The 25,452-nt window shown below is 53.3% G+C and overlaps 5 protein-coding genes across 5 annotated transcripts; 3 read left to right on the forward strand and 2 right to left on the reverse strand.

Annotated features, from left to right (window-relative positions):
- Positions 1 to 1,137: 1,137 nt before the first annotated feature.
- HER10_EVM0011861 (uncharacterized protein) lies at positions 1,138 to 6,316 on the reverse strand. Its single transcript, XM_035481277.1, has 3 exons — positions 3,331 to 6,316; positions 2,693 to 3,277; positions 1,138 to 2,643 (listed from the first exon to the last, which is right to left on the reverse strand). The coding sequence occupies exons 1-3, from the start codon at positions 5,935 to 5,937 to the stop codon at positions 1,714 to 1,716; spliced, it is 4,122 nt and encodes a 1,373-aa protein (XP_035335408.1). The 5' UTR covers positions 5,938 to 6,316; the 3' UTR covers positions 1,138 to 1,713.
- Positions 6,317 to 10,052: 3,736 nt separating this feature from the next.
- HER10_EVM0010669 (PH domain-containing protein) lies at positions 10,053 to 14,596 on the forward strand. The gene is made up of 6 exons (XM_035480121.1): positions 10,053 to 10,531; positions 10,633 to 10,766; positions 10,849 to 11,232; positions 11,283 to 11,349; positions 11,402 to 12,770; positions 12,822 to 14,596. The coding sequence occupies exons 1-6, from the start codon at positions 10,468 to 10,470 to the stop codon at positions 14,119 to 14,121; spliced, it is 3,318 nt and encodes a 1,105-aa protein (XP_035335314.1). The 5' UTR covers positions 10,053 to 10,467; the 3' UTR covers positions 14,122 to 14,596.
- A 1,564-nt stretch (positions 14,597 to 16,160) lies between these two features.
- On the forward strand, positions 16,161 to 19,289 carry HER10_EVM0007874 (uncharacterized protein). Its single transcript, XM_035483051.1, has 4 exons — positions 16,161 to 17,465; positions 17,520 to 18,112; positions 18,162 to 18,531; positions 18,586 to 19,289. The coding sequence occupies exons 1-4, from the start codon at positions 16,796 to 16,798 to the stop codon at positions 19,014 to 19,016; spliced, it is 2,064 nt and encodes a 687-aa protein (XP_035335121.1). The 5' UTR covers positions 16,161 to 16,795; the 3' UTR covers positions 19,017 to 19,289.
- A 566-nt stretch (positions 19,290 to 19,855) lies between these two features.
- Positions 19,856 to 22,048, forward strand: HER10_EVM0004602 (PCI domain-containing protein). The gene is made up of 2 exons (XM_035474238.1): positions 19,856 to 20,701; positions 20,784 to 22,048. Exons 1-2 carry the CDS (start codon positions 20,133 to 20,135, stop codon positions 21,607 to 21,609), a joined length of 1,395 nt encoding a protein of 464 aa, XP_035334883.1. The 5' UTR covers positions 19,856 to 20,132; the 3' UTR covers positions 21,610 to 22,048.
- A 217-nt stretch (positions 22,049 to 22,265) lies between these two features.
- Positions 22,266 to 24,074, reverse strand: HER10_EVM0002237 (UMP-CMP kinase). The gene is made up of 2 exons (XM_035471958.1): positions 23,581 to 24,074; positions 22,266 to 23,404 (listed from the first exon to the last, which is right to left on the reverse strand). Exons 1-2 carry the CDS (start codon positions 23,813 to 23,815, stop codon positions 22,737 to 22,739), a joined length of 903 nt encoding a protein of 300 aa, XP_035334704.1. The 5' UTR covers positions 23,816 to 24,074; the 3' UTR covers positions 22,266 to 22,736.
- Positions 24,075 to 25,452: the final 1,378 nt, after the last annotated feature.

A 25,452-nucleotide genomic window follows, 5' to 3' on the forward strand; every position in this document is an offset into this window, starting at 1 on the left:
GGTATGAGTGTACCGACGTCTGGCCGTGTTCGACCGTGCTGCTTCGATGGCATGATGGTGCTTCTACCCCAGGAGAGCAGTGCCAAGAGCACTACAATCTCAGGGTCGCAGTGAAGCTCTCATGAAGCTCTTGTGAAGACCCCTCCTCGAGCTAAACTCGAGCTCTGACACCTAACACCTAAGGCTATTAAGCTTAGCAAAGAGGTATATCAAGGAACGTGATGAACGGAACGGGTGTTTCATTCGTGATACCCTAGCAACGCTATACTCGATGTCTGATAATGGTTTGAAGGGCCCCCGGCAGGCTCCTCTAACAAGCAGTTCGCCGTCGCATTGCATAGTTGACAAGGTAGGTTGCGCCCCCAAGGGCGGGGTGCCACGGGGGGCCGTAGACGTCATTGAGGAACCTTTTCTGTTCTTGGATATTGGAAGTACGCAGTACAGCTATCAGGAATGCCTCTGCTGTTCCGCACCCTGAGCGATGCCTTTGATTATACGATTTGGATTCCAAGTGATCAAGGATCATCTGCTCCTCGACATGCAAGAATCCTCAAGAAACTCGACTTCTCTCTGCGATACGACTCTCCTCGATGGTTCCGTTTGTTATCCCATCCCCGTTTCTTTTTCTTCTTCCTGTTCCTCCTTTCCGTTTGGACAGAAGACAAGGTTCAGACCTGCAGGACACACACACACACACACTCTCTCTCTCTCTCTCCCTCTCTCTCCTGGAGTCCTGACAGCCCAACCTCAACCTGATTGATATCTTTGTCAGCTATTTCGATCGCCGTCGAAATTGATGCAGAGAATGAGGCCGGCATTCTGCATAATGTGTGCCGCAGATCATGGGCTGCAGACTGCAGACTGCAGAGCATCAAACTCATAGGGCAGGAACAATGGGCGAAATCGCCTTGCACCTTTGATACGGCATGTAGTCAGCGTGCCGATGAATGGGATGTGTGAGCGAACTAGAGGATTGTCAGATTACAATGTACAGCTACACAGAGTCAAATCAGTAACTTGGTAGATCCTGGTTTACACATACTGCGTAGGTAGACCAGCTTTAAAAGGTAGCGTTGCACTCTTGATCACCAAGCTTATGATCCTGCATGTTTGAACAGAGGAGAAATCTCGGATTAACCCTAGGATCATCATCATCCCTTCTCTGGAAGAATACCAATCTATCCGAGTCAAAAAAGCCCACCTCAAAACAAGTCACAAAAAAGAAAGGATAAATGATTTAGAAAAAAAAACCAACCCCTCGTTCCTTTGAAAACCAAAAACTAAAACAAAGGCGCCGGCGAGGTTAAGAACGTAGCTAAAGGGGGGGTATCTACATATAGCCCGTGATGCCGTCGAACCATTACCAAAATTTGCGTGCGCCCAAATCTGCGTGCGTTAAAAACAAGAATAGGCCGTTGGTTGTTGCTGCGTGTTTGCTCCTTTGTCCTTCGCCTCATTCCTTCCACACTTGGGCACCAATCACACATACGCTCTTCCTCTGCTCTCTGGTCTCTCCAGAATGGTATCGAAGTATGCCTGCCTGCCGCCCTTCTCCCCCTAATTGCCCAATAAACCAAACGAGATGAGCAAACAAAAACGAAGATGTAAAAAAGCAGAAACAGAAACAAAAGTAGTCGAGAGCCAACGCCTCGCCATGTCCGCCCTGCTTTTAATGCCTCGCTGTGCCGCGTCCACCCCGCGCTGTCGATCATCTCATCGTCTGGGCAGGTTGTTAGCCCGATAGGCTGATGCGCCCCCCGTGTTCCACCCCTGATTGACACTGTTCTTGACAATCAGCGCCGCAGCCGCAGCAGCCGCCTGGCGCTCCTTTTGACGGTGCCTCTCCCTCAGATAGTTCGTTGCTTCGGGCCGCATGCGAAGAATCCGGAGGATCATATCATCGCTGGGGTCCGCCTGGGCCTCTTTGCGCTTCTCTTCTTTGGCTCTCCTCATTGTGCCTAGATTTCGGCTCATCATGATACTCTTGCCACGTCGGATAGTGCCCATACTAGCGAAAGCTCCAGGCCCGCCGCTAAAGGTTGGCCCAAATGTTGCTGGAGCCGAGAGTCGGTTTTCGTGCTTCTCCTGGAGAAGCATCTGCGTCGCGCGCTGGGCGTTGGCAGCGGCCATGCGCTCAGACTCCCGAATCAGGGTATCCGTTGGCTCAAAGTAGAAAAAGTTCAAGGCTGCCAGCTCGTGCCACTTGGGTGACTTCAGGACGTCCTGCGGCACACCCAACTGCTCTCCAGAGTCATCCTTGGCATTGAAAAACTCAAAGAGAAGATTCAACCATTGATAGACAATGTCGATCTCCTTCTGTGCCAGTGGCCTCTGCGAGGAGGGCTTCTCGGACAGCGGGGGCACCAACAGGCCTTCTATGGCCTGGAGGACTTCCTTCCATAGACGTGTCATGACCGCAAGCATCGTGGCGTCCGTTAGGGTCTGCTTCATGATGGCGAAGTTCTGGTCAAAGTAGTGGAACAGCGGTTGCAATGCTCCCTCGATGTCGCTTGCTGTGGTGACGACTGGCATAGTCGATGCTCTCTTCTTCCACAGACTGGTCACCTGCGAACCGATACCGCCACCTTTGACCAGTCTCCGCAGAGTTTCGAGAGAGATAGTGGCACTGATTTGAGCTCGGAGCTAGACCAGAGTTAGCAGCTGAATCCAAGTGCAACGAAATGAAGCGTACCTTATCCGTGATCTTGCGGACCATGTCTCTCTCTGTTCTCTTCAAGTGGCGGAACGCCTTTCCAAAGTAAAATTGGATGTCGTCGCGCTCGCCTTCCATGCTCACACGCAGCAACACTCTACCTTGGGTGTCCAGATCCAGCCAGTACTCGCGAGGCAAGTAGTCACTAAAGTGAATGGGATCAACCTTGAGTGACGTACGACCAACAAAGTCATGTTCGCCAAAGGTATCGTAATCCCAAATAGTGGCGATGATGTTCAGCGGGCTCGACACTGTGATGTCGACAGATTCGTCCCAGCGGGGGTTCAGGTTTCGGTACACAATGCGTGTCTTATAAAGACGCTTTTGGTACTCGTCTCCGAGAACTACGTACGGATCGCTGAAACCACCGGGGTCGCAAGCTTTCAGGTCCTCGGCTTCAACAATCTTGATTGTGAAGACGTACTTATTAGGTCGTCTTGGTTGTTGCTTGCCGAGGCGCTCAGCCTTTTGCAAAACCTCGGCGCAAGCGTCGACGTTCATCGACTTCTCCAGCTTGTCTAGGGCTTGCATGGCATGCTCAATATTGTTGAGCTTGACGAAAGACTAAGACTATGTTAGCGAGGTACGTGATTCAGGCTTGGGAAATTGGTGCAAACCTCGGGATAGAATTGGAACGGCTCTGGAGCATCTTTGGTGTTCCAGGCATCTCGAGCATACTGAGCATACTGCATGAACTTTTCTTGTGTTGTCTGGTTCGCAGCTGCAGCCTCCTGCGCCGTTGGCCGGTCCATCTCCTTTCCAAACCGTTTCTCAAGCTCCTCGCAGTATTGGCCAATGCCAGCTGCGTAAGAACGAGCGAGTGCCGTCATGAATCTGGCGTGATGGACGTCGCTGTCCCATTCTAGCTGATAGACTTGTTCCATGGTTTGATGGAACATGGAAAATATATCCACAACGGAGGAGCTGTGTCGTTCGTTGTCCGAAGGAATGCCGTCGGGATTGTGAGTTTTGACTTGGAACGGATCTTCGGCAATTGCGTTGTCGACTAGTTCGACCATGACGCTCTCGGCATTGCGAACCCATCGCCAAACGAAGTCCACCAGAAGTTCCTCAATCTGGAACTCGAATGGCTTGTCGGGCAGCGCCGCGTGGTGTGTCCGGCGCATGTCAACTAGCTCTTTGTAGAGGTCAAACCCATCCTGCATGTTGATCTCTTCACCACTCTCTTTTGCAACTGCAATAGTGCGCTCAATAATGTGTTGCGCATCTCGTTCATAGCTGGGAAACATCACATCCACAAGGACCTGCCAGGGTTTAACGCCCATAATCTCCCCGATATTCTTGTATCGTTTTTGAATTTTGTTCGAAAGCTTGGTGACCGCCCGGCCGAGTTCAACAACGTGGGTGAACTGCCACTCAGAGGCATGATTGGGTAGTTTCTCGTGCACAAAAGCATTGTACGCGTCCGTGGCAGCACGTCTCATGCCGTCGGTGAGATGAGTAGCGAATTCCTGAGCCTGTTCAGGTTTGACGGAGAACGCAGGATCCGAGTGGATGTGGTCCACCAACAACTCCATCACGGCCGCAATGTTTGGTGGTTTCGATGCGTAACAGTTGAGCATTAGGTTGTAGAGATCTCGTAGTAGAAAGTCGTGGAGGCTGTGTAGTGTTTGCTGGTATACGGCGAAATCATGAATAGTCCAACGGCTTTGGTCAATATCCAGTAAGCCCGCGTTGTACTGGTGCAAGTGTGGCGGTTTCTTGACCTCTTCGCCCGTAGTCTTTACGTCGTTGATTGCAGCGAGAAGATCCTCGGCAGGCAGCTCTCCGTCGAGAAACTTCTTCCCAATCACCTCGACAAAAGCAATTAGTCTTGAAAATTGAGGAAGGCGCCAGTACACGCTAAGTTCCATGAGCAGGTCGCCAGACTGCTTCGAGATCGGAGTAAACTCTGCTGCCGGATCAGCGTGTAGTTGGTCATACGTCATACAATCTTTCAGGATGGCCTTGTAGAACGCTCTCGAGTCGTTGGGTATGAACGTGTAGACGGCCTCCTCAAAGTTCTGGCTAGAGTCGTCGAGAGATAGAGAATCAAAGTTGATGGAGCTGTCGAAGTTCAGGAGGGAACCATCAGGGCTAGAGATTGCTTTGCTGATCTCCGAGTACGATTGTTCTGTCCCGAAGACTGACATGGGCCGTCCAGGAAGCGGCTTGTCCATCGTAGCCGTTGACGTCTTGGCCAACTCAGGGTTGACAGTCAAAATGTCGAGAATGATTTGAGACAGATGCGGCGCTTCAGCTCTCCTCCACTCTTGGAAGGCTTCCTCGACATCAAAGTCCTGACTCCTCAGAGCGCCAGGTGCACCTGAAGCCAACCTTTGCTGGTAGTTCTTCATGTCCTTGATCGCGTTTTCCTCCGTCCAGATGTATCGGCTAGCCTCGATGTCAGACTGTACTTCTGAGTTGGATCGACCAAATATGCGAGCCACGGTGAGGACTAGCGGCATGTCCTTGACGTCGGTGCTTGGAGGAACGACGATCTCAATGGTGTTGCCTTCGCCTTGAGCAGCGTCGAGAGACAAGTTCTGATCCCTAGTGAGTAGCTTGTTCTCCAAAGTATGCAATCGGCTCATCAACTCGGGCCTGTCTCTGTCGTGCCCCTGGTCTCGAAGAGTCTGCGCCACTAGCCTGATGAACATGGCCATATGTCTGTCCGCCGTTTCCTTCCACGAGTCGTCCGTCGCCGATGTTAGCTGGGCATACTTTTGGTTGGCCTTGGTCGCGGACGAGTAGAACATGAGAACGTAAGGCTCGAGCTTTCGGTCCTTCTCTACGGATTTTTGAAAGCCCTTCTCGGTGAATGCTGTGTATGCTTCGGCAAAGCTGCGCTTCAGAGCCGAGTCGTTGAAGCCTTGCATGGGCTCCTTCCCTGTCAGGACGTTCTTAAGTCTCTTCTCCAAGGGTTTCTGGAAGCCATGGGGCAGCTTAATGCTGTTGGAACCTGATGAGACGAATTGACCGACCAGTTCGGTGACGCTCGTGTGGGATCTCTGGGCTGGTTTCGGGGCGGAAACATATTGCTTTCGCTTCTGTCTCGGTTGGAGTATGTGGTTGAGGTATGCAATTCGCAATGCAAAAGTATAGGCATCGTCATGGCTGACGACGGTGATGTTGCCCCTGGATGCTCCCCTCGGTCTCATGCTTAGCCGGTTGCTAGTCACTCGACGGCCCGGCATCCACGAGCTCCTGGAAGCGGATGACATGATCGCTGATCGTAACGGGTCCGGAGATGCGTGGGGTCGAAAGTCGGACGTGGGCGATAACGGGGCACAATTTATGGCAGAGCTGTCATTCTCGTACCAGCGCAGAATGGCCAGCTAGGTGGTTTGTAGTGGTCGGCCGTAGACTTTGTTCGTAGACGTGACAGGTCGATCTGGGGTTCTCAGGAAGGTTCTAGCTGCGACAGCGGAGAAGTTGTCGTCGGTAGGTCGGGGGGTTTGGAGGAAATGAAGGTTGCGTCGAAATGTGGTGGCCGTCGAGAGTTGGATGGTGGTGTTGATCTGTCAAGGACCCAATGTCTAGCAAGCACGCTGCAGCCGCTTGGGGACCCTCAGAAGGTTTGGGGGTGAATGTTTGGTGCAGCAGGTGACACACGTCATTGGCAGAAAAGGAGATGCGGTGACTGCCGGGACCCCTTGTACTTTTCAGGAAAAGGTGGCACGGTGGTACCTGCGGCCCTGCGCGGCGCTAAGCGGCCCTGGTATGGACAGCACGAGGGACGGGAGGGAGGCTAAGTTGGCGAATAGTATACCTCTGGCAACATTTCATCGCTGATGAGGTACTTATCGCAGCAAGTAAAATAAGTGGTATTAGTTGGTGAACAGAGGTATTCTGATTTCATGAGTGCTGGGCGTATCGGGTATCGATGATGCCTGACCAGCGGAGACCCGTGGACGGGGCCGGACCACTGGTCACTGCAGTTCTGGCCTGACGATACGACACCTCAATCTAGAGAAATGCGAGTGAACAGATAATACCAACAACTGGCATGCAATGGGTCTTGGTGTTTTGTTCCAAGCTCTGGGTAAGATTTCTACCTTTGATTATGCTTTGCGACAGAGCTGGAGACGAAACTTCATCAAGACCTCTACCCAACAGATATTTGAAGAGATACACCACAAGAGAATAGTCACCAACTTTCAATGTTTCGTTTCTTTCGTCAGGCCGTGTAAGGCTCCCTTGAAAGAAGCTCTGAGGCGGTAGGCCCGCGTACGTGGGACCACACTCTGTACAAAGGGAGACATTCACGATACGAGATCTGTTGCCGCCATGCTTGGCTATTTCGCCTTCAATACGAAAACTTTCACCGTCTGGCATTAGTCTCGGATTCTCAGTCCGGCATCCTGCAGATCACCTTACTTTTCTACATGAATGAAGTCAAGCTTGAAACTATCAACACCAAAGGGAACTGCTCGCGTGTTGTGTCACCAGTGAAGGCAGCTTGTATTACGGACACGACCATTTCCAAAGGGCCAAACGGTATCAGCAAGTCACATGCTTCAGCGTAATGTGTCTTGGCCGCTTATATCGACCTTTTCTTCTTGTTCTTTCAATTTTCTTTCTTCTCCACTGCATCCTCCGAACGGTCCAAGGGTATTTCCACGGGCATTGTCCAGCGAATCAGTGGTCTGTCCGGACCAAAGATGGAGCGTCCAGGACGCGCATATCCGGTCCGTCATGCGCAGCTCATCATTTCCCGGTCCTTATCATATTCTGTATGATACTCCACGGGCACTCATTGAGCGTTTTCCTTGACCCAAGTCATAATGCCTTTCTCGGTCAAATGTCTTACCTCCTAGTCACCGGCAAAAGCTCTGTGGCCATATTCATTGGTAGGACCTATGCTGCGCAAAGGACTACACTGGCGTTCCAGCGGTCCGTTTGATTTGACACAGGTGCAATCGCAGTCTTATCATGATGAGGCCAAGAAGATCGACGATCCGTCCTGGCAGTCAAGCTGGCAGTGGCACTGAAAAGCCGTAGCTTCAGAATGCAGGGCAGACGGGGTCAAGAGCCCAAGGTAGAAGGCTCAAGTCGCTATGTTCTCTGTGCCCGATGCCCGATTATTCGTCCCAATTTTGTCCGAGGGATGTTCCTTGTCTGCCGCTGGGACGCTGGGGATTGCATGGTCCATTGTTTATCTCATACACACGGACGAGTCCGGCTACTAGAGCCGTAATAAGTCAGAAAGGCGAAATTACCCAATACAGCGCCAACAAGCCGGAGGTGACAGGCCTGTGTTGTAAAGTATTTGACATTTGGTGATGGCGTGCAAGACGTCACGTAAGTTGTGGGATCGTGTCCGTAGGAACAAAAAGCTGCTGACGGAGTGAACGGTGCCGCCGTCACAGTCGGAAGGAGTCCTGCTGGTAATAGGTATCAAGGCGCGTACGAGATGCTCTTAGCTTTGCACCGACTAAACAGCTACGCCGCGCAGGCCATGGCGGCCGGCGCCCGTTGATCGGTGACAGGCGCACTGCTTTCGTGAGAGAAAGTCTGAAACAGCTCTCCATCCTCTTTTACCTGAGAGTCTCGGAATCGGCTGGACTATGCTTGGCTCATAGCAAAGGTAGAGAGGCGGAGACGCTTCCCGGGACTTTGGTAGGCATGAGTACAGCATGCCGAACCCAAGACTGAACCCGACTGGCTAGGCGAATAGTTCGATCAAACGTAGAGACTTCGTTCGTGTAATTCGAGAGAGCTTGTTGCATCTAGTTCCTGGAGTGGAGGAGAGTGACGGCCGATTGACTTTCAAGGCTTTTCAGAGGACTGGGGAGCCAGTCTCCAAGGGCCCCTCACCAGCTACCCCTTTTCTTGATGCAATGCAGAGGCATAATTCGCAACTTGCAGGCGGTGTCGTCGCAAGTTGACGAGTTGAATCCCGACTCTCTGGAATCTTGGATAAAGAAACGAGCGAAAGCGCCATAATCAAGCGAACAGTTTGCAAGAGCCGCTTTGTCGACGTGATGAATAGAATCCTTGGCCAGCGACCAACAGACAGGGCCATGTCTCCACGTTGAAGAAACTTGGGGGACGGAGACATGGCTGCCGAGAGGGTGTTCAAGATCTCGCGGCTTGCCGGGCTTTGCTTCGCTTCCCCAAGTTGGGAATCTGGGAGGGGTAAACACCTAGGCCCCTAGAGTGGAGAGGATGGGGAGGCACGAAAAGGAACGGCGGTACTGCGCGCCCAGTCAGCTTGTTGCTTGTTCGTGCTTGTCATGAAGACTTGGTAATTAGTGCCAAGGTGCCTTGCTACGGCCCAACAATGTGTGAGATGGGCAGGACCAGGTGGTGTGGTGATCCCATGCGCTTTGGTCAACTGTCGAAGATCTTGAACTGATGACCCCACCATAGACGTCTAAAAAAGTGAAAGAGGCCGCCGTTGTGCCTGGAATGAAGGAGAGACGTGGGTGCTGTTCAGTGCCCCAAAGAGGACCTAGGAGAACACATGAAACCCGGAGGTGAGATGGTGGATGGCTGGCGGTGATGGTGTTAGTGTTGTTGGTGGTGGTGCTGTTTTTGTAGTTGACAAGGCTTTGGAAGGTTTGGTGTCCGTTGGTGGTGAAGTGAGGTAGACCCTCGCGTTCCTGAATGCCATAGAGGTGATGCCGAGGGGGTAAAGCTCTTTGTGTGATAGATATTAGTATCGTTGATGCAGCCCGGCGCTTGGTATTCCATTGGAAAGGCTAGACGAGGAGAGTTCCACGGGTGGATAATCATGGGAATTTGAGGCCGGCGGGCAGGGGTCGGGATAAAAGTGAAATCGGCGCCAATCTCGTCTTCGCCAACCCTGGCGCCTGAAGACCAAGTGGGCTTGATTCAACGTCACAACGGGGGAAGGCACTTGGGGATTGAGGTGAGGTGCACCTGCCCAGCCAGCGCACTATGTACCTAATTGCGCATCGCAGCTTTCCAGTGGCAGCGGCGGCGCGTAGTGTACCTTGCCCTTCGTGCTTCCCAGTCCAATTCAGACGAGGTGGCATGGTACCTTACCTTACTCCAGACCACCAGCCAGAGTGACAAGCCCAGCCTAGCCAAGTCCAGCCCACATGCATCGTGTACATGTACCTGACTGGCGTGTGAAATCCCCGCGGCGACACAAGTATCTTGAACCGAATGCGGGCCTTGACGACACTTTCAAGGAGGGGAGGGGGGGGGGGGCACTGGGGGGCACATCAGCGGCAGCAGGCAAGCACCTCAGCAATAGCAACACAGTGACAGCGACCGACAAGCAACAAGCCTCTGAGGCAGACGTGCCGCAGCCCAGCAGCAGGTGGTTCTCCGTCGACATCGGATCGCAACATTCAACCTTTTGCATTTCCATGACTCTCTTATTCATTTCCCCCCGTCCATTCTACTCTACAACAACTACCACTACATCTCTGGTATTTTACCTTTCATTCCTGTTCCCCCCTCAAATACTCCCGCCCTCGACGCCGCCGTTGCCTGCCGTTATCCCCGCAGCTTTTACTTTAACCCCTTCGCTCAGGCCCTCGTCGCCTCCCGCAGCCGCAGCGTCTCGAACCTGGCTGTTCAGTCCACGCTTCCGTACCGCCTGCCCGTGGCTGTGGCTTGGCCTCTTTTTGTGTCGCCAAATGTTCACGATCCTGGCTAACTTGCGACCCCGCGCTGCAAAGCCCGCCGACCACCGAAGAGGCACTCCCTCTGCCTCTGCCTCGCCTCCGAAGTTCTACATCTTCATGCGCCGTTAATTCCAACTTCAACATCTCATCATGGGCATCGTTAGCAGCAAGCCCGATGACGGGGCTACCCTCTATCTTAGAGACCAGAATCGACGTGCGACCTCCCGCCCTCTGCTCCCTCTGTTCTGCTTGCCCTCTGCCTTACCTGTTCATGCATGCAGCCTTGCGCATCCGCTTGCTAACTCTGCGTTGCAGTATCCATATCTTCTCTCGTCATCTCCAACCCGCGAAGGCGCTCTTCCGTAAACATCGTTCCCAATGCATTCCCCGCCACCAGAGTCTCGGCTTCTCGTCCACTAGGCGACGGCAGTCCTATAGAATTCGTTCAGGTTCGTATGCGCAAAGGACAGCACCGCGCTTCCTCTGCTCTTTCTACTTCCTAGTGGCATGCGCTGACCATCGTATCTGCAGGACACCGAAGTCGTAACAAGTCCCGGCGGCGTCCCAAATTTCATACTAAAGCTCAACCAAGACGATGAGCTAGTCTTCACCTTTACCTTCGTTATACGTCAAGGCCAACAGTTTGTCACCAACGGCGGCGCTGACACTGTAGCAACGACCGACACTCAAATCAGCGGACTGACCTACGTCTATGCCTCTACACCCCGCGAAGTAGAGAACTTGGTGACTCGCGAGTTCCACGCAGACCCGAATCTACACAAGAATTCCAACGTTGAGTTGGTAGGCGACTTTGCGACTGGAGGTACTCCCTCCGTCTCTTTTGAATGGACCTGGAAATGGAAACCTCCAAAGAGCATTGAAGACAGGGGAGGTGGATGGAGGAATTCCTGCAGCGTATGCTCACTACAGACCATGGGCATGGAGCATTGCTGATCCCGTCATAGTTCGTCGAATACGACCCTCGCGCTCACTGCCTGCACACTCTGGCCAGTTTCTCATACTGGGTGTCGAGTAAGGCTTCGCTCGTCCTTCTTACCCGCGGCCCGCAGCTGACTTCTTCCAGACCCAGTCTTGCCGCTCAGCCACCCAAACTCGCCATCCCCTCCTTTCCTACTAACCGCCCCTCCCAAGATCCGTGTCGCCTCGTCCCAGTCTGTGGATTCTCGGATCAGTCATGCCGAGTTAGACGAGCCCTTGTCACCGTTGCCAGGCAATACATCATCGACCACCATCCTCCCTGTGCCACAATCTGCATCGGAGCCGATCAAAGTAGACGTCGCATGCCCGAAACCAACCGACGATGTTCTTGTACCAGACGATGGACCTGTCTTCAGGGCGACGATTAAATCGTTGGAGCAAAAGACTGGCAACATGCGGACGCAGATGAAGCGCGTGCTCAAGATGGCCAAACAAGCGCACGAAGCACAGCAGGAGGCCAACAAGAACTTCTCCGAGTTCATCGATACTCTTCGGGAAGCCTCTTCGACAAACGCCAATGCTGTCCAGCCAGCCATTGAACACTACTTTGACAAGATTGCCCGGGAGATTCTCGCCTATGAGCGGACAAATACTGTCAACCTCAAGAGGATTGTGATCGATCCTTTGGACAAATTCTATACAGTGGACATCAAGCAAGCCGAGTCCAAGAAACGTGACTTTGAGGAGGAAAGCAAGGATTACTATGCTTACGTTTCAAGATATCTCGGACAGCGTCACGATTCTGTCAAGGCTAAGAAACTGGCAGAGAGTGATTCAAAGTACCAGACCAAGCGTCGCAACTTCGAGCTCAAACGTTTCGACTATTCCAGTTTCATGCAAGACTTGCATGGCGGCCGCAAAGAACAGGAAGTTCTGTCCCACCTCACGCGATACGCCGATGCTCAAACGAAGAGCTTCCTCGAGGCGGCGAAAAAGATCGATACCCTTCTACCCCAGTTGGAGGCACTTTCAAGCGAAGTACAAGAGGCCGATAAGGAATATCAGTACCAAAGGCGGGAGCGTGAAGAGAAGAGACGACTACTCGAGAAAAGTAACCAGCCGTACAATGAGCCCGATCCCATCCCTGTACCCGGTACGAGCAGTGGCCCGGTTGCGAGCTCAAATGGAAATGCGTATGTTTCCGACAGTGATCTAGGCCGTGCCGACAGTACGGGATCGCAGTTGAAGGTGGCAATGTCTTCGGGTTCGAATCCTTCCCTTTCAATGGCTTCTCCTGAGCTATCTCGGTCCCCGGGCAGTCTTGGCAATTCCTCTGTTGGAAGTCCTGCTCAAGCCTCAAAGTTCAAAGGAATCCGTGATTTGGAGGAGAAAGACTATGGCCAGTCGTCAGGCGCCAGCAGCACACAGCGTAAAGAAGGCCTGCTATGGTCCCTTAGTAAGGGCGGAAGCAATCATGTTGACCCGCGCAACCTGAACAAACAGGGTTGGCACAAGTAAGTTCACCTGGGAACCCCCAAAGCGTTTTGCATCCTAACAAACCGCAGGTTCTGGATTGTTCTCGATCAGGGCAAGCTCTCGGAGTATAGCAACTGGAAACAGAGGCTTGATTTGCACAATGATCCAATCGACTTGAGAATGGCATCTGTTCGAGAAGCACGGAATGCTGAGCGTCGATTCTGTTTCGAGGTCATTACGCCTCAGTTCAAACGAGTCTACCAAGCAACATCGGAAGAAGATATGAACAGTTGGATAACGTCTATCAACAATGCGTTGCAAAGTGCGGTCGAAGGTCGCATCATGAGAGACAAGTCGGCGCCGAGCGATTCAGGATACATCAAGAGAGACATTGGCTCGATCCTCACCGGCAAGAGCCCCTCTGTTGGCCACAATAGCCACCACAGTCACACAAATTCAAATAGCGCACCCGTACGCCGAATTACTGTAGGCGCTCGGCCCAGCACGCATCGATCAACCAGCTCGAGTTTCGACGAGAATCCTGACAAGCTGCTTCAATTGCTTCGCGACAACGACCAAGGAAATTGCTGGTGCGCTGATTGCGGGTCGGGTACGAAAGTCGAATGGGTTTCAATCAATTTGGCCATTATTCTATGCATTGAATGTAGTGGCATTCATCGTTCCCTCGGCACGCACATCAGCAAAGTGCGATCTCTCACCTTGGACATCAATTCCTTCACCTCTGATATTGTCGAGCTGTTACTCCTTGTTGGAAATAGAGTGTCCAATATGATTTGGGAAGCGAAGCTCGAGCCTGGCTTCAAGCCGACACCACAGGCAACCCGAGAGATGCGGTTGCGGTTCATCACGGCAAAGTACGTGGATAGGGCATACGTTGAGCCGATCTCAGCCACGCTTTCGCGTTATCCAAACCCCGACGACACCTTGCTGGCAGCCATCAAGAAGAATGAGATCCAGCAGGTGATCTACGCACTGGCTCTGAGGGCAAGTCCCAATGTCACGGACAGGTCTCGAGGAACCCACGCAGTCTTTCTGGCGCTGGCGGCCGCCGATCCTGCGTCACCTTCTCCCACTCCCGGGCAGCCCCCGGAGACGGACAGATCAGTGCCATTCCCAGTTGCAGAGATGCTGCTTCAAAACGGCGCAGAAGTTCCGTTGACAATGCCGGCCTTCCCCCTCAGCCGGAGTGCGCAATTGTATATTGAAGAGAAACGAGGACGCAGCACGGGATTTTCACACGACAGCGTCGGGTCATTACCCGGCAACCTGAGTCCCAACGAAAAGCTGCAGCGGGAGAGAGATGCCCGTTTACAGAAGAGAGTAAGCGCGGGAGGACGTCTGGCCAAGAGCCCGATTCCGGAAAGGTAGCGACCTACCTGTCTCGAGCGGCTGGGACAACTCAACATGTGCCTTGCCTTTGCGCTGCATGCGAGGCATAGATCTTCTCTTGAAGTTCACTTATCGACAGACGATTATGATGACTCTGGGGGTGACGATGGATGAAACCATGTTGGCACCGGCAAGAAGACGAAGAGGAAATGGCTGGCATGCTTTGATACTGTCATTACGAGAAGCCATTTTGCTTTTGAAGGATCTGGTGGTCCTTTTTTTTTCCCTACCGGGCGAGAGAGGCTATCTGTTTTCATTGCCGGACATGAGGAGCCCAAAATCACGGGACCATGTTGTCACATATAGCATGTGTACAGAGTGCTCTTTTCCATGGCAGACGCCAGCGCAGGGCCGATCAGGTACACACCATTGTAGTAGTCCTCGATTGGAGAAGGCCAAGGGTTGGAGAGTGCAGAGACGGCCGTTGTGCGTGCGTGCTTGTCAGTGTGTGTATGGATAGTAATAGTAATGAAATGATGAATACAAAGTAAGATAGTAACATTTTATTTCGGCTGTATCGTATGCCAAAGAGCGAGTGAATGAGGCGAATGAGGCAAAATTCTTGTTGCCACTGGCAGTCAGACAGAAAAGGAGAAAAAAGAGAAGGAAAATCGTAAATGAGTCGTTTGGTGGCAGGTGAAGCACTCACGTGTGGGTTAGACGGTGAAATGAATCACACCTACGATCCGTAATATACTTAGCCACAGCAAGCGACGGGACGCATACCAATTCTCACAGAGTGACCTAAAGGACTGGGTGGAAGGGGTGGGGGGAACGTCACTTTTAGATGCTGGGAAGGGCACATGATGGGGATGTCTCAATTTGGAGACTCGAGACTCGAGGCGGAGAGGATGGACGGGTGTCTGCGTCAAGCTTGTTCGCCATACCCGCTGTCAAGACCCAGGTCCGACAGGGCGCGGTGAGTCCATGACCATAGTATGGGAAATCTCGATCGTGAATAGTAAGGAAAGCAACCTTCGGGGCAGTAGCGGCTATTTGATTCATGAACACCTTAGCTACCTTACCTTACCTTCATCATCTGGTCGTGGTTGAGTGGGCCCCCCCTCATAGGCGAACATCGCGATAGTGTGCAGGTGAGGTTTGCAGAGGGAAGAAGAACGGCTCACATGAGACCTGGTTCTTTCCGCCACATGGTTCATGTTGGAGGCGGAGGCGGGAGGGAAGTGGGAGAAGAGCTATTATCAGTCTCACGCGGGCGCGGTTCTTGCCCCCATTCCATGGGGTTGGCGGCATTCATATGGAAGGGGATAGGAGTCATTTCCCATTTCCAGAAAATAGAATTTTGGGATGTTTTGCCGTTCAATCTCATCCATCATCGCTGCCCTCGTATCACTCATCGTTGCGGAAGCACCATTGCATTGCGATCGTCTTTTCAACTCTGCGCGACCGAGTATATAACGACTTCTACCTTGCCTTGAGGTATCTTAGGTACCTTACACCATCTCTCTACCTTATCTATCGTATCTGTGCACGTATCTGCCAGATCTGCATACGACCTGCGTCAGTCGAAAAAAAAAAAAAAACGAAAAGGAAAGAAAAAAGAACTGAGCAGGGAAAGCGGCTTTGGGTTACCTCATTTGAGAGAGCACGAGAAGAAGAGCTCGCAGGAAACAGCCGATGACTGCATGTCTAGGCTGCAGCGCACCCAACTGCTGAACCACTGCAGTCATTCGATCCTCGAGGACCCACTTGCTCTGGCACGGTCCTCGATCCGAGAAAACCAAGGGAAGGAAGGCCCTGTCGACAGTCAACCAACCTCCACTGCCCTGCCTGCCTCCAGCAAGCAGTCCAGCTGTGTCAGTGTGAGGTGAGGTGACTCTGGGGCGGTGTTCACAGTTCAGCCCAGTTACCTTCCGGGTGACGGATCCAGCAAGCCCCAGCCAGCCCTGCCCAGCCCAGCGGACGGGACCCTCCCCAACCTAGGACCAGGACACAGGATACAGGACAGCCGTGGACACGACAAGCAGGACCACCACCTCACCACCACCTCACCAGCACCGGGACACAGGGACAACCTGACGGGACCCGGCAGCTTGCACAAGGCCATTGCCAGGGGCGTTTGGTTGGTTCTTCCACTTTTTTGGTCTGGCTTGGCCGTAGCTTGAGCACCACTGCACTTGCACTTGCACCTGCACCAAGCTACCACCTCCCTCTCCCCCTCTCCACTTTGGGGGAACTGACTTCCCGGATCGTCCAATACGCAGGCCGCAGTGCGCAGTAGCTCCTCCATTTTCCAGGCTGCACTCCACGCTCACTCCTCGGGGCTTGCCTTTCCAGGCTTTACTGAGCAGCTGGTTTATTAATGCGAAGAGCCTCGCCATCCATCACATCTCTCCCTTAGGCAACACTTCCAACATCCAATCTTCCCATCCCCAATCCGTTACAACTTTCACAATCACCCACGTAACACCTTATCCTCAGAACTTTTGTCTGCACAAATCATTTTGGCCCTACAGAGGTTTCCCGTACGTACTAGCTTTGCCATAACCAGAGATCGACACATACCTGGTACCTATTAATTCACCGACGACGTAACCATTCCTTACCTCACCTTGCTTTACCCGCCTGCTGCCTCCGAGAATCCCACTTGCGAGCGAATCCCCCAAGACTCGTAACACTACCAACCGAGGCCATGGCTCCTCCTCAACCCGAAAAGAGCCAATTGAAACGAACTAGAGTAAGTCGTCTACTGATGTGCCCGGCCTTCTGGTGTGCAATCCTAAATCGTCTTTCCCTTCCAAAGGGTTCTCTGCCAGAAACCGAACTGGATGCGAAGAAGCCCCGCCGCTCCGACAGGCAATCACCGGAACCCGAGCACAAGACGCCAGTCTCTAAGAAGCACCAGCTTCCCTCCCCAGTCACAAGGTCCGGCGACTCGGATGAGGTCTACAAGGAGCCCACCGCCACACCCCCGGAAGGACGTCCCAGCCAGGTGAACCACCGCGATAAGGACGACGCGTCGCAAGCCGTTAATAACATCTCCTCACCGCCGCAGGAGGCGACCCAGGCTTTCTCGCAGTATGCCCACGAGACCAAGGAGGCCCTCTCGGACGAGGTCGAGGATGAGGTGAAGGAGGGCGTATGGGGATACTTGTTCCCTCTCGATACCAAATATGGCAAAGTTGTCGTCATGAAGAGGCGAGCTGCTTGCCCTTTGCCTGACGCTGTCGAGGCGAAAGAGTCATCGAATAAGGATCAGAATGGAAAGTCGTCCCTGCAGAAGGAAGAAGAGGCGTACGAGCGCACAAAGGTCAAGGGCGTCGCATCGGGCGGGTACTTGATTGGCCGTCATCCAGAGTGCGGTAAGCCTGTCGTCCATCTCCGGGCGTAGCCGTGGTGGTGCTGACAACTCGCAGACATCGTCGTGGACGATCCCATCATTTCCAACAGGCATTGCTTAATCTTCACCGAAAACAAGGGCGGCGACACTGTTGCGATTCTGGAGGATTTGTCTAGTAACGGAACTTTCGTCAACGAAGCAATCGTAGGACGCAACAAGCGGAGAGAGCTCCAGGAGCAAGACGAAATCGCTGTTATTGACAAGGCTCGTTTCATCTTCCGGTACCCCAAGAGTCGGCAATCTAGTGCATTTCTGAGTCAGTACACTCTCCTCGAGAAGTTGGGCAAGGGTCACTTTGCCGAGGTGTTTTTGTGTGTCGAGAAGTCTACCGGCCAACGGTACGCCGTCAAGATCTTCACCAAAACGCCCGGCATGGAGGAGAGATCCAAGCAGGAGGGCTTGCAGCAGGAGATTGCTGTTCTCATGGGCGTCAGCCATCCCAACGTTCTCTGCTTGAAGGACACGTTCAATGAACGTAATGCCGTTTATCTGGTCCTCGAGCTGGCTCCTGAAGGCGAGCTGTTCAACTTCATTGTGATGAGGCAGAAAGTGAGCGAGGATGAGACGCGTAAGCTCTTCAAGCAGCTGTTCCAGGGCATCAAATATCTTGTGAGTTTCATATCATGGCAATTCTGAGTCAAGCGCTGACGAGTGGCAGCACGATCGCAACATTGTTCACAGAGATATCAAACCTGAGAACATCTTGATGGTCGACAAGGAACTCAATGTCAAGCTGGCTGATTTCGGCTTGGCAAAGATTATTGGTGAAGAGTCCTTCACGACCACATTGTGCGGCACGCCCAGTTACGTGGCCCCAGAGATTCTCGCCGAGGGCAGGCACAGAAAGTACACGAAAGCTGTAGACATTTGGTCGCTGGGTGTCGTGCTGTACATCTGCTTGTGTGGTTTCCCGCCCTTCTCGGATGAGCTCTATTCTAAGGAATTCCCCTACACGTTGTCGCAGCAGATCAAAAGCGGTAGATTTGACTACCCGTCACCGTACTGGGATTCTGTTGGCGACCCTGCTCGTAAGTGGTTTGAAAGTCCGTTTTTTTTGTACAGAGACTGATTCCTCAAACTAGTTGACCTGATTGATTCTATGCTTGTCGTCGACCCCGAACGTCGGTTCACTGTGGACCAGTGTCTCAACCATCCCTGGATGACTCAGAATCAGCCTGGTGTCAATGACAGCACTGATGGTCTTGTTGGCGGCATTCAGGGCTTGGGCGTCCAGCGACGGGGCGTGACCAGAGAACGTACTCTCTTGAGCTCATTGAACTCAGTCCAGGTGGCAACCAGAGCGCCTGTAGGAGACAGCAAGAAGCCCGTCAATATTTATGCTAAGAACACGAAGAAGATCCAGCCGAAGGAGGCTGATCCCCACTCGCAGAGAGCTGTGGGCGAGTTTGTGGAGATGGGGGGCAAGGGCGACGAGGCGCTCTTTGGGGCCGATGGAGAGAGCATTTACTCAAAGAACGACATTGCTAGCGCCGAGAAGAATGGTGGGAAGTGATGTTATGTAATATTTCTTATGGGTTCGTTCTTTGGGAGCATGGATTATGAGATGTGTCTGTGGACAGCATCGGCGATGTTTTGGGTTCTTGGCTTTCATGGTGCCATGCAGGCATATACTATGTTTGCGACACCACCGGCCATTGTTTTCAGTAGTGTCACGGGCTTGGAGACAAGGGTTGTGCAGTAAAGCATTGGACGACCTATACAGATACGCAGGCACGGATGGGCAAAAGTTTGGAGTTTCACGCTGTTTTTGATCGAAACAACGGCCCAATATAATAATAAGCTTGAACAACATGCAAAACTCGTTTGTCAAGATACGTTCGGTCGATGACATATGCGGTAGGTTGACCAGCTCCCACCATTTGCAGGGGAGGTAGGTACCTTAGATTGGTAAGTTGTATATCGGTCAAGGAGCCAAGGACTCAGCAATATTACCCACCGATGTATCGGCCCCGGGAGGATACAAGGCGGCCAGGCTGCTGCGGGTCACACCGGCGGTCCAGATGGACGGGGTGGGGCCGAACCAACGACATGTCTTCATTGGGTCCTCAACTCTTTTCCTGCCATGTGTGTTTCTTTTCTACTTTCCAAGCAAGATCGAAATGTTGTTTCCAAAATATCCCGCTTGAAAATATCAGTGTCTCGATTTTTATGCGAATTATAGCATGCCATAGTGATCGGTTTGATGAAGATACGTATTTGGTGTAACGCCCGACGTTGAACGCTGGCACCCCGCTTTATTCACCGCCTTCGCCTAGGGCCCCATTTGCGGTTTTTCGCACAACTGCGAAAGTGGCAGAAAAAATTGCTTACCACCACCCCTCCATCAACGACGACGCAGAACGAGTCGGCCTTCGCAAATCGAAGCAGTTGGACTCACCGCACGACAGACCGACCCCCTGTCTCCGTTTTCTCAAACGACACGCCCCCTCTCTCTGTCTTTCTCACACTTTCGGCCGTCTGGTTTTTCCCGGGTTTAGAACCTCCTCTTTTTGGTTTTTCTCTCCAACCCCCCGATCAACCGCATAAACCACCGACCTCGAAACCCACCCACCCCCTCTCTTCGTCGTCGACCCTCCCAAAAATCCCGAACACCACATCGGAAACAATCATGGCGGCGGGAGCGAAGCAACAACAGGCGCAGCCGCAGCTGCTGTTCGTCGATGGTTCCTTCCAGGAGCTGGCCCGCGAGATGGCCGAGTACCTCCACATCGCCGACGAGATCAAGCCCCTTGTCGAGAACGAGGCCAAGAAGGAGGAGGTCCTGAGCAAGCTGGTGGCCAAGTCGGCGGCGCTGTCTTCGGTGCCCGAGAAGGAGTTCACGGCCGCCTCGAACCTGATGGTCCACCTCGTCCTGCAGTCCGAGGAGCCCAAGAAGCACCTGCCCGCCCTGTGCAGCGCCTTCAGCAAGCCCATCGCCTCGAGCCCCGTCAACGGCGTCGGCCTGAGCCTCAACGCCCTCAGCACCGTCTTCAACCTCATCGCGCCCGAGAACCCGATCCGCTTCAACGTCTTCATGGCCATCCTGCGCTTCCTCAAGTCGCACGCCATGTACGATGCCGTTCAGCCCTACCTGAAGCACCTCCCCAGCTGGTTCGAGGAGTGGGCCACCGGCGAGGAGTTCCAGAGACAGATGTACGAGGAGATTGCCGAGGTTGCCAAGGAGGCTGGCAAGGAAGAGTGAGTTTTTTTTAAACGATATCCCGAGACTGTTTGGATGAGAACATCAGATTTGCTGACAGCATGTGCCCCACTTCAATAGGGAGAGCTACGAGTACATTCTCAAGGCCCTGCGCACCTTTGACGCCGACGACAAGGAGGAGATTGGCTCCGAGGACGCCCAGAGACTATCCCTCCGCGCGGTCCGCGACGCCCTCCTGTCTAACACACACTACCTCTTCACGGACATCCGCAGCATACCCTCGGTCCAGAACCTCTCCGAAACCCACCCCATCTACTCCCAGCTCCTCGACGTCTTCGCCGAGCAGGACCTCGAGGACTACAACGACTTCAACGACGAGCACTCTGGCTTCGTCGAGAAGGAGGACCTCGACCACGACAAGCTCCACCGCAAGATCCGCCTCCTCACCTTCGCCTCCCTCGCCGCCCAGACGACCTCGCGCCGCATCGAGTACGCCGCCGTCGCAAAGGCCCTCCAGGTCCCCGCCGAGGAGGTCGAGATGTGGGCCATTGACGTGATCCGCGCCGGCCTCGTCGAGGGCAAGCTCTCCCAGCAGGACCAGGTCTTCCTCGTCCACAAGGTCACCTACCGCGTCTTCGGCACGCGGCAATGGCAGGAGCTCGCCACCCGCCTCGACTCGTGGAAGGGCACGTTCACGAACCTGCACGACGTCATCCGCAAGGAGCAGGCCAACGCCAAGGCGCAGAAGGAGCGCGAGGCGCAGGAGGCGGAGCGCAAGCAGCAGGGCGGCGGCGAGGGCGGTCGCGAGGGCGGCCGTCAGCAGAGGGGCCAGGGACGTCGCGACAACAACCAGCAGCGCGAGCCCAGAGAGCCCAGGGAACCCCGTGAGCCTAGGGAGCCCAGAGAGCCGCGCGAGCCCAAGGAGCGGACGGAGGATGATGATTAAGGGAGAGGCATGAATCTTGGTCTGTTGATGAGGAAACTTGCCTTTTGCTTAGTTTGGCCTTTTCGCCCCCTCCTATGTACGGCTTTGAAGGATCCCCCCTTCCCTTCATGCACGACTTGCGGGTTATCAAAATAAGATGAGGAAGCAAGAACCGTATTTTTGCGGCAAAAGAGGACACGAAAAAGCATGAGGGGAATCTAGGAAGAGAGGAAGAAGCTCCGTTCGTGTTTTTATGTAATTACGGCGGGGAGAGGAAAAAGAACAAAGGGGGGACGGGGACTTTCACGGGCCGCGCGAGGAACTTCTATACCTTTAGAGCTTTTGAGGGTCTTCGCGTGGGAAATATGGCGGGCTTGCTGCATTGCGGGAAGAAAGAAAAAGCAAATGGCCTTTTTTCTTTTATTTACTTGTTTAGGGAGTCCCCCGAATGAATCCGGCGTAACGAAGAGATTTACGATACAGATGCCTTTTCTTCTCCCCCTCTTTGCCTTGACTTGGCCTTGCTATTTGATTTTCGGGTGAACTATGATAGACTAATAGCCAGCTACATGCAAAGTTCGGGATGCATCTAAGACAAACCATATAGGCATATCATCCAGGTATGTCATGGAAGCATGTCATAGGATCATCACGAGGCGAGGGTCAGAGAGCTTGGGTCGGCATTTCATATTGAATACTTCTGTTTTTTTTTTATGAGGATTCGGATTGAAGAAACTCGATAGTACATGTCTAGATATACAATAGACAAACAACAAAAGAGAAAAAGGAATCTTTTTTTCGACTCCGGAACTTCTTATACAAGCACACACACACATGGCGAAAGGCCCTTCTTCTAGGAGTCTATGCCAAAATCGAGCTGACCCTTCTCTACCGCTTCCCTCTCTAGCATTGAATTTGTTTTGCCCTTTTTTCCTCATCCCCAAGTCTGATGTTCACTTTCAGCCATGCGGCATGGAAAAAGACTGGGGTCTCCCACCATGGCCAAGGCGTGAGCGAACCTAGGAGAAACGCAGGCCAAACTGTTTAACCAGCATAGGTGCGCGTAGTCCCCCCGCCATTCGATCTAAGCTGCAACCCGCAACTCTGTCGCAGAGCACCGAAATCGATTTCTCCTCAGCCCCCAAAACTCAGATGCCCAAGCGCTTGGAGAGCTCGGAGCGCGTCTTGCTGTACACATCCTGCGGCGAAGGCGTAGCATCGAGCTTGACGACGCGGCCCTCCTTTTCAAAGTAGTCCACGACGGGCATGCTCGTCTCGACAAAGGTGCGGAAGCGCTTGCGGATGCTCTCGGCGTTATCGTCAGCGCGACCGCTCGTCTTGCCGCGCTCGAGCAGGCGGCTCTCCATGACGTCCTCGGGGCAGTCGTAGAACAAGACGAGCTTGGCGGGGCAGACGGCCTCCTCGAACTTGACGGCCTGGTCCATCTTGCGGGGGAAGCCGTCGATGAGGAAGCGGGCCTTGCTGCCCGGGTTGTTCTTGATCGTCTCCGTCATGGCGTTCTCAAGCAGCTGGACGGTGACTTCCATGGGCACGATGAGGCCGTCCTTGATGTAGTCCTTGATGAGCTGGCCGAACTGGGACCCGGGGCGGTCTTGCTCAGCGCGGAGGAGGTCGCCGGCCGAGAGGTGGGTGAAGCCGTAGTCGGAGACGAGGCGGGCGCACTGGGTTCCCTTGCCGGCGCCGGGGCCGCCGAGGACGAAAAGGACGGTCACGTCGGCGGGGGAGAAGGTCGGGGTCGACTTTGTTGGGGCGGGGAGACCTTGCTTTGCCTCGGGGGCGGGGAGGGAGGCCATTTCTGTGGGTGTTTTTGTCAGTCGAGTCTCTGTCTCGTGGTTGCACAGCTTGGTTAAGCTACTGAAAGAATTGGAACATCGTTTCTGTGCTCCTCATATGGACGAGAGCGACTAGATGTTGTCGGGGGCCCCAAAAAGCTGCTTTGGGGGGTATCAGGGTTAGACAAAGATAGCTTACCTGCTCTTTGATCGACGAGGAGCTTGTAAGCAAAGCTACCGGCACCGACAACAACGAGGAAGGGCCAGAACTTGACGCCCGAGGATTTCTTAGGGGGTTCAGAGGAGTAGAAGCGATGCGCCGGGAGTCGCTGTTGAAGACGAAGAGAAGAGCGAGAAGTGGAAGTGAGGATATTAGAAGAGCGGATTGGGGAAGAAGAAGCTCGGGAGAGCAGACGGGGCGCAAAGGAGTGCATGATGACGGGGGCTATAAGATGGCGAGGTAGGCGCGGGTTTGGCGGGCGGCAAGCGGCTAGTTCGGGAGGGGTGGGAATGAATAAGGTACCTATGAAGGTTTGTCAATGCAAAGTGACGAGGGCTGCGGCTACACCAAGGACAACGAGAGAGAGGGAAAAAGAGTGACAACGTGTGGTGGTGGTTGGTGGATGGTGGTTTCGAAACCTGTCCTGCGTTCACGCACTGCTGCTAGGGTCAGCTAAGGTAGGGAAGTGTTGGCGTGGCATTATTTTGGACGGTCCCGTCACCTCCTGAGAGTGGGGCAGATTTGGGGGCAATTGGGGATTGGGATTGGTATTCTTGGCATCTGGGCTTCCAGACCGCCCGACCTCACGACCCCTGACCACCCTGACGTATGTCCACTTAGCAACAGTACTGGGATTCTGGCGCTGTCACGTGGAAATATCGTTGAACATCGTTGAGATAAGCTTTCGTCCGTTCGTTGAAGTCGTCTTATTCTTACATATCTTCGGTAGCCAAGGGACGTCTGTTCTTCCCGTGCGCTTCTTCCGTCGCTGGGACCAATCGCTGACGTCTACTTCCTACACGGCGAAGATGCTGCGTCCGGTAGACTGAGTCTCTGAACTTATTTGAAGATTAAGATGTCTTCTCGCCTTTCCTGTCCCTCCACGGGAGCTTGCCAAAGGTACAGCCATTCATCAGACCGTCTCACTTGGCTACATTTCATGCTTTGGCTCATTCATGGGACTTTGTTTCACTCATGCCACGTAAACAATTCTTGCTTGAATATATCACAGTCGTTAATCACAAGGAGCTATCAGACGAGGGTTCCCTGATCACATGGTCGAGCGAGGAAATTAGTCATGCCGCATAAGTTTGCCATGAGTCTGGCTTGGTGGTCATCCCAGCTCCGGGGTCATCTCGTGACGGAGGCCCAGCCCGTAGGATCCGATCACAGCTTTGCCGACACAAGCGCGGACTCGGGTGGATAAAAGTCGCGGGCGGCAAATTTCACCGGCGTGACTTAGATTGTGAGCGAAAATCCGACAACAAACGTTTATACCGCGTCGTGCCTGCGAGGCCTCCATCGGCATAATTGACAACAAATGTGAGTGCTTGGCTGTCTCATGCTCGTCATGCTGGCTTGAGTTTGCCGGGCTTCAGAATGCTACAGCGCAGCCCAATATGTGATGCCGGTCATGCAAAGCTCGAGTAAGTCGATATCTTACGCGGCTGCAAAAGCAGTCCGGCGGAACGATGTTGGCTCGAACCCGCGACCTTTGTACGGAAAAAAAAAAACAAGCTATCCATGGCATTATGTAGGACCGTGAGCCAACATATGTTCTTTGCCAGAATCATACCGCTCGGCCATCGACTACAACGGACGGTGCTTGTTGACAGCTCAACCGTCTTTGGCGCCTATAATGAGGGCGGCAGACATCAGATGAGAGTCCATCAAGGTGCGTAGTGTACAGTGAGGGAGAAGGTGAGGTCACCTACCCGAAGCGAAAACTTGCAGGGGCCAGATCGTATTCATGTGTGAATGTTGACCTTGTGTTACTCGCCTCTGTACGCCAGTATACCATACAATCTAGGTGAAATGATATGACATTTGGCCAAGTTACGTGGAATATCA

Source organism: Colletotrichum scovillei (assembly GCF_011075155.1).
Source record: "Colletotrichum scovillei strain TJNH1 chromosome Unknown Contig00004, whole genome shotgun sequence".
NCBI classification, from domain to species: Eukaryota; Fungi; Ascomycota; class Sordariomycetes; order Glomerellales; family Glomerellaceae; genus Colletotrichum; species Colletotrichum scovillei.

What these genes read in the sequence shown, in the direction of transcription:
- HER10_EVM0011861 (XM_035481277.1), bottom strand. Translation starts at nt 5,937, where the DNA reads ATGTCATCCGCTTCCAGGAGCTCGTGGATGCCGGGCCGTCGAGTGACT. An exon ending in CGTTCCAATTCTATCCCGAG is followed by an intron (nt 3,278 to 3,330) that starts GTTTGCACCAAT and finishes ACATAGTCTTAG; the next exon opens with TCTTTCGTCAAGCTCAACAA. An exon ending in TCCGCAAGATCACGGATAAG is followed by an intron (nt 2,644 to 2,692) that starts GTACGCTTCATT and finishes ACTCTGGTCTAG; the next exon opens with CTCCGAGCTCAAATCAGTGC.
- HER10_EVM0010669 (XM_035480121.1), top strand. Translation starts at nt 10,468, where the DNA reads ATGGGCATCGTTAGCAGCAAGCCCGATGACGGGGCTACCCTCTATCTT. An exon ending in TCTTAGAGACCAGAATCGAC is followed by an intron (nt 10,532 to 10,632) that starts GTGCGACCTCCC and finishes TCTGCGTTGCAG; the next exon opens with TATCCATATCTTCTCTCGTC. An exon ending in GTCCTATAGAATTCGTTCAG is followed by an intron (nt 10,767 to 10,848) that starts GTTCGTATGCGC and finishes TCGTATCTGCAG; the next exon opens with GACACCGAAGTCGTAACAAG.
- HER10_EVM0007874 (XM_035483051.1), top strand. Translation starts at nt 16,796, where the DNA reads ATGGCTCCTCCTCAACCCGAAAAGAGCCAATTGAAACGAACTAGAGTA. An exon ending in TGGCCGTCATCCAGAGTGCG is followed by an intron (nt 17,466 to 17,519) that starts GTAAGCCTGTCG and finishes GACAACTCGCAG; the next exon opens with ACATCGTCGTGGACGATCCC. An exon ending in TTCTGTTGGCGACCCTGCTC is followed by an intron (nt 18,532 to 18,585) that starts GTAAGTGGTTTG and finishes TCCTCAAACTAG; the next exon opens with TTGACCTGATTGATTCTATG.
- HER10_EVM0004602 (XM_035474238.1), top strand. Translation starts at nt 20,133, where the DNA reads ATGGCGGCGGGAGCGAAGCAACAACAGGCGCAGCCGCAGCTGCTGTTC. An exon ending in AAGGAGGCTGGCAAGGAAGA is followed by an intron (nt 20,702 to 20,783) that starts GTGAGTTTTTTT and finishes CCACTTCAATAG; the next exon opens with GGAGAGCTACGAGTACATTC.
- HER10_EVM0002237 (XM_035471958.1), bottom strand. Translation starts at nt 23,815, where the DNA reads ATGCACTCCTTTGCGCCCCGTCTGCTCTCCCGAGCTTCTTCTTCCCCA. An exon ending in CCTCGTCGATCAAAGAGCAG is followed by an intron (nt 23,405 to 23,580) that starts GTAAGCTATCTT and finishes AAACACCCACAG; the next exon opens with AAATGGCCTCCCTCCCCGCC.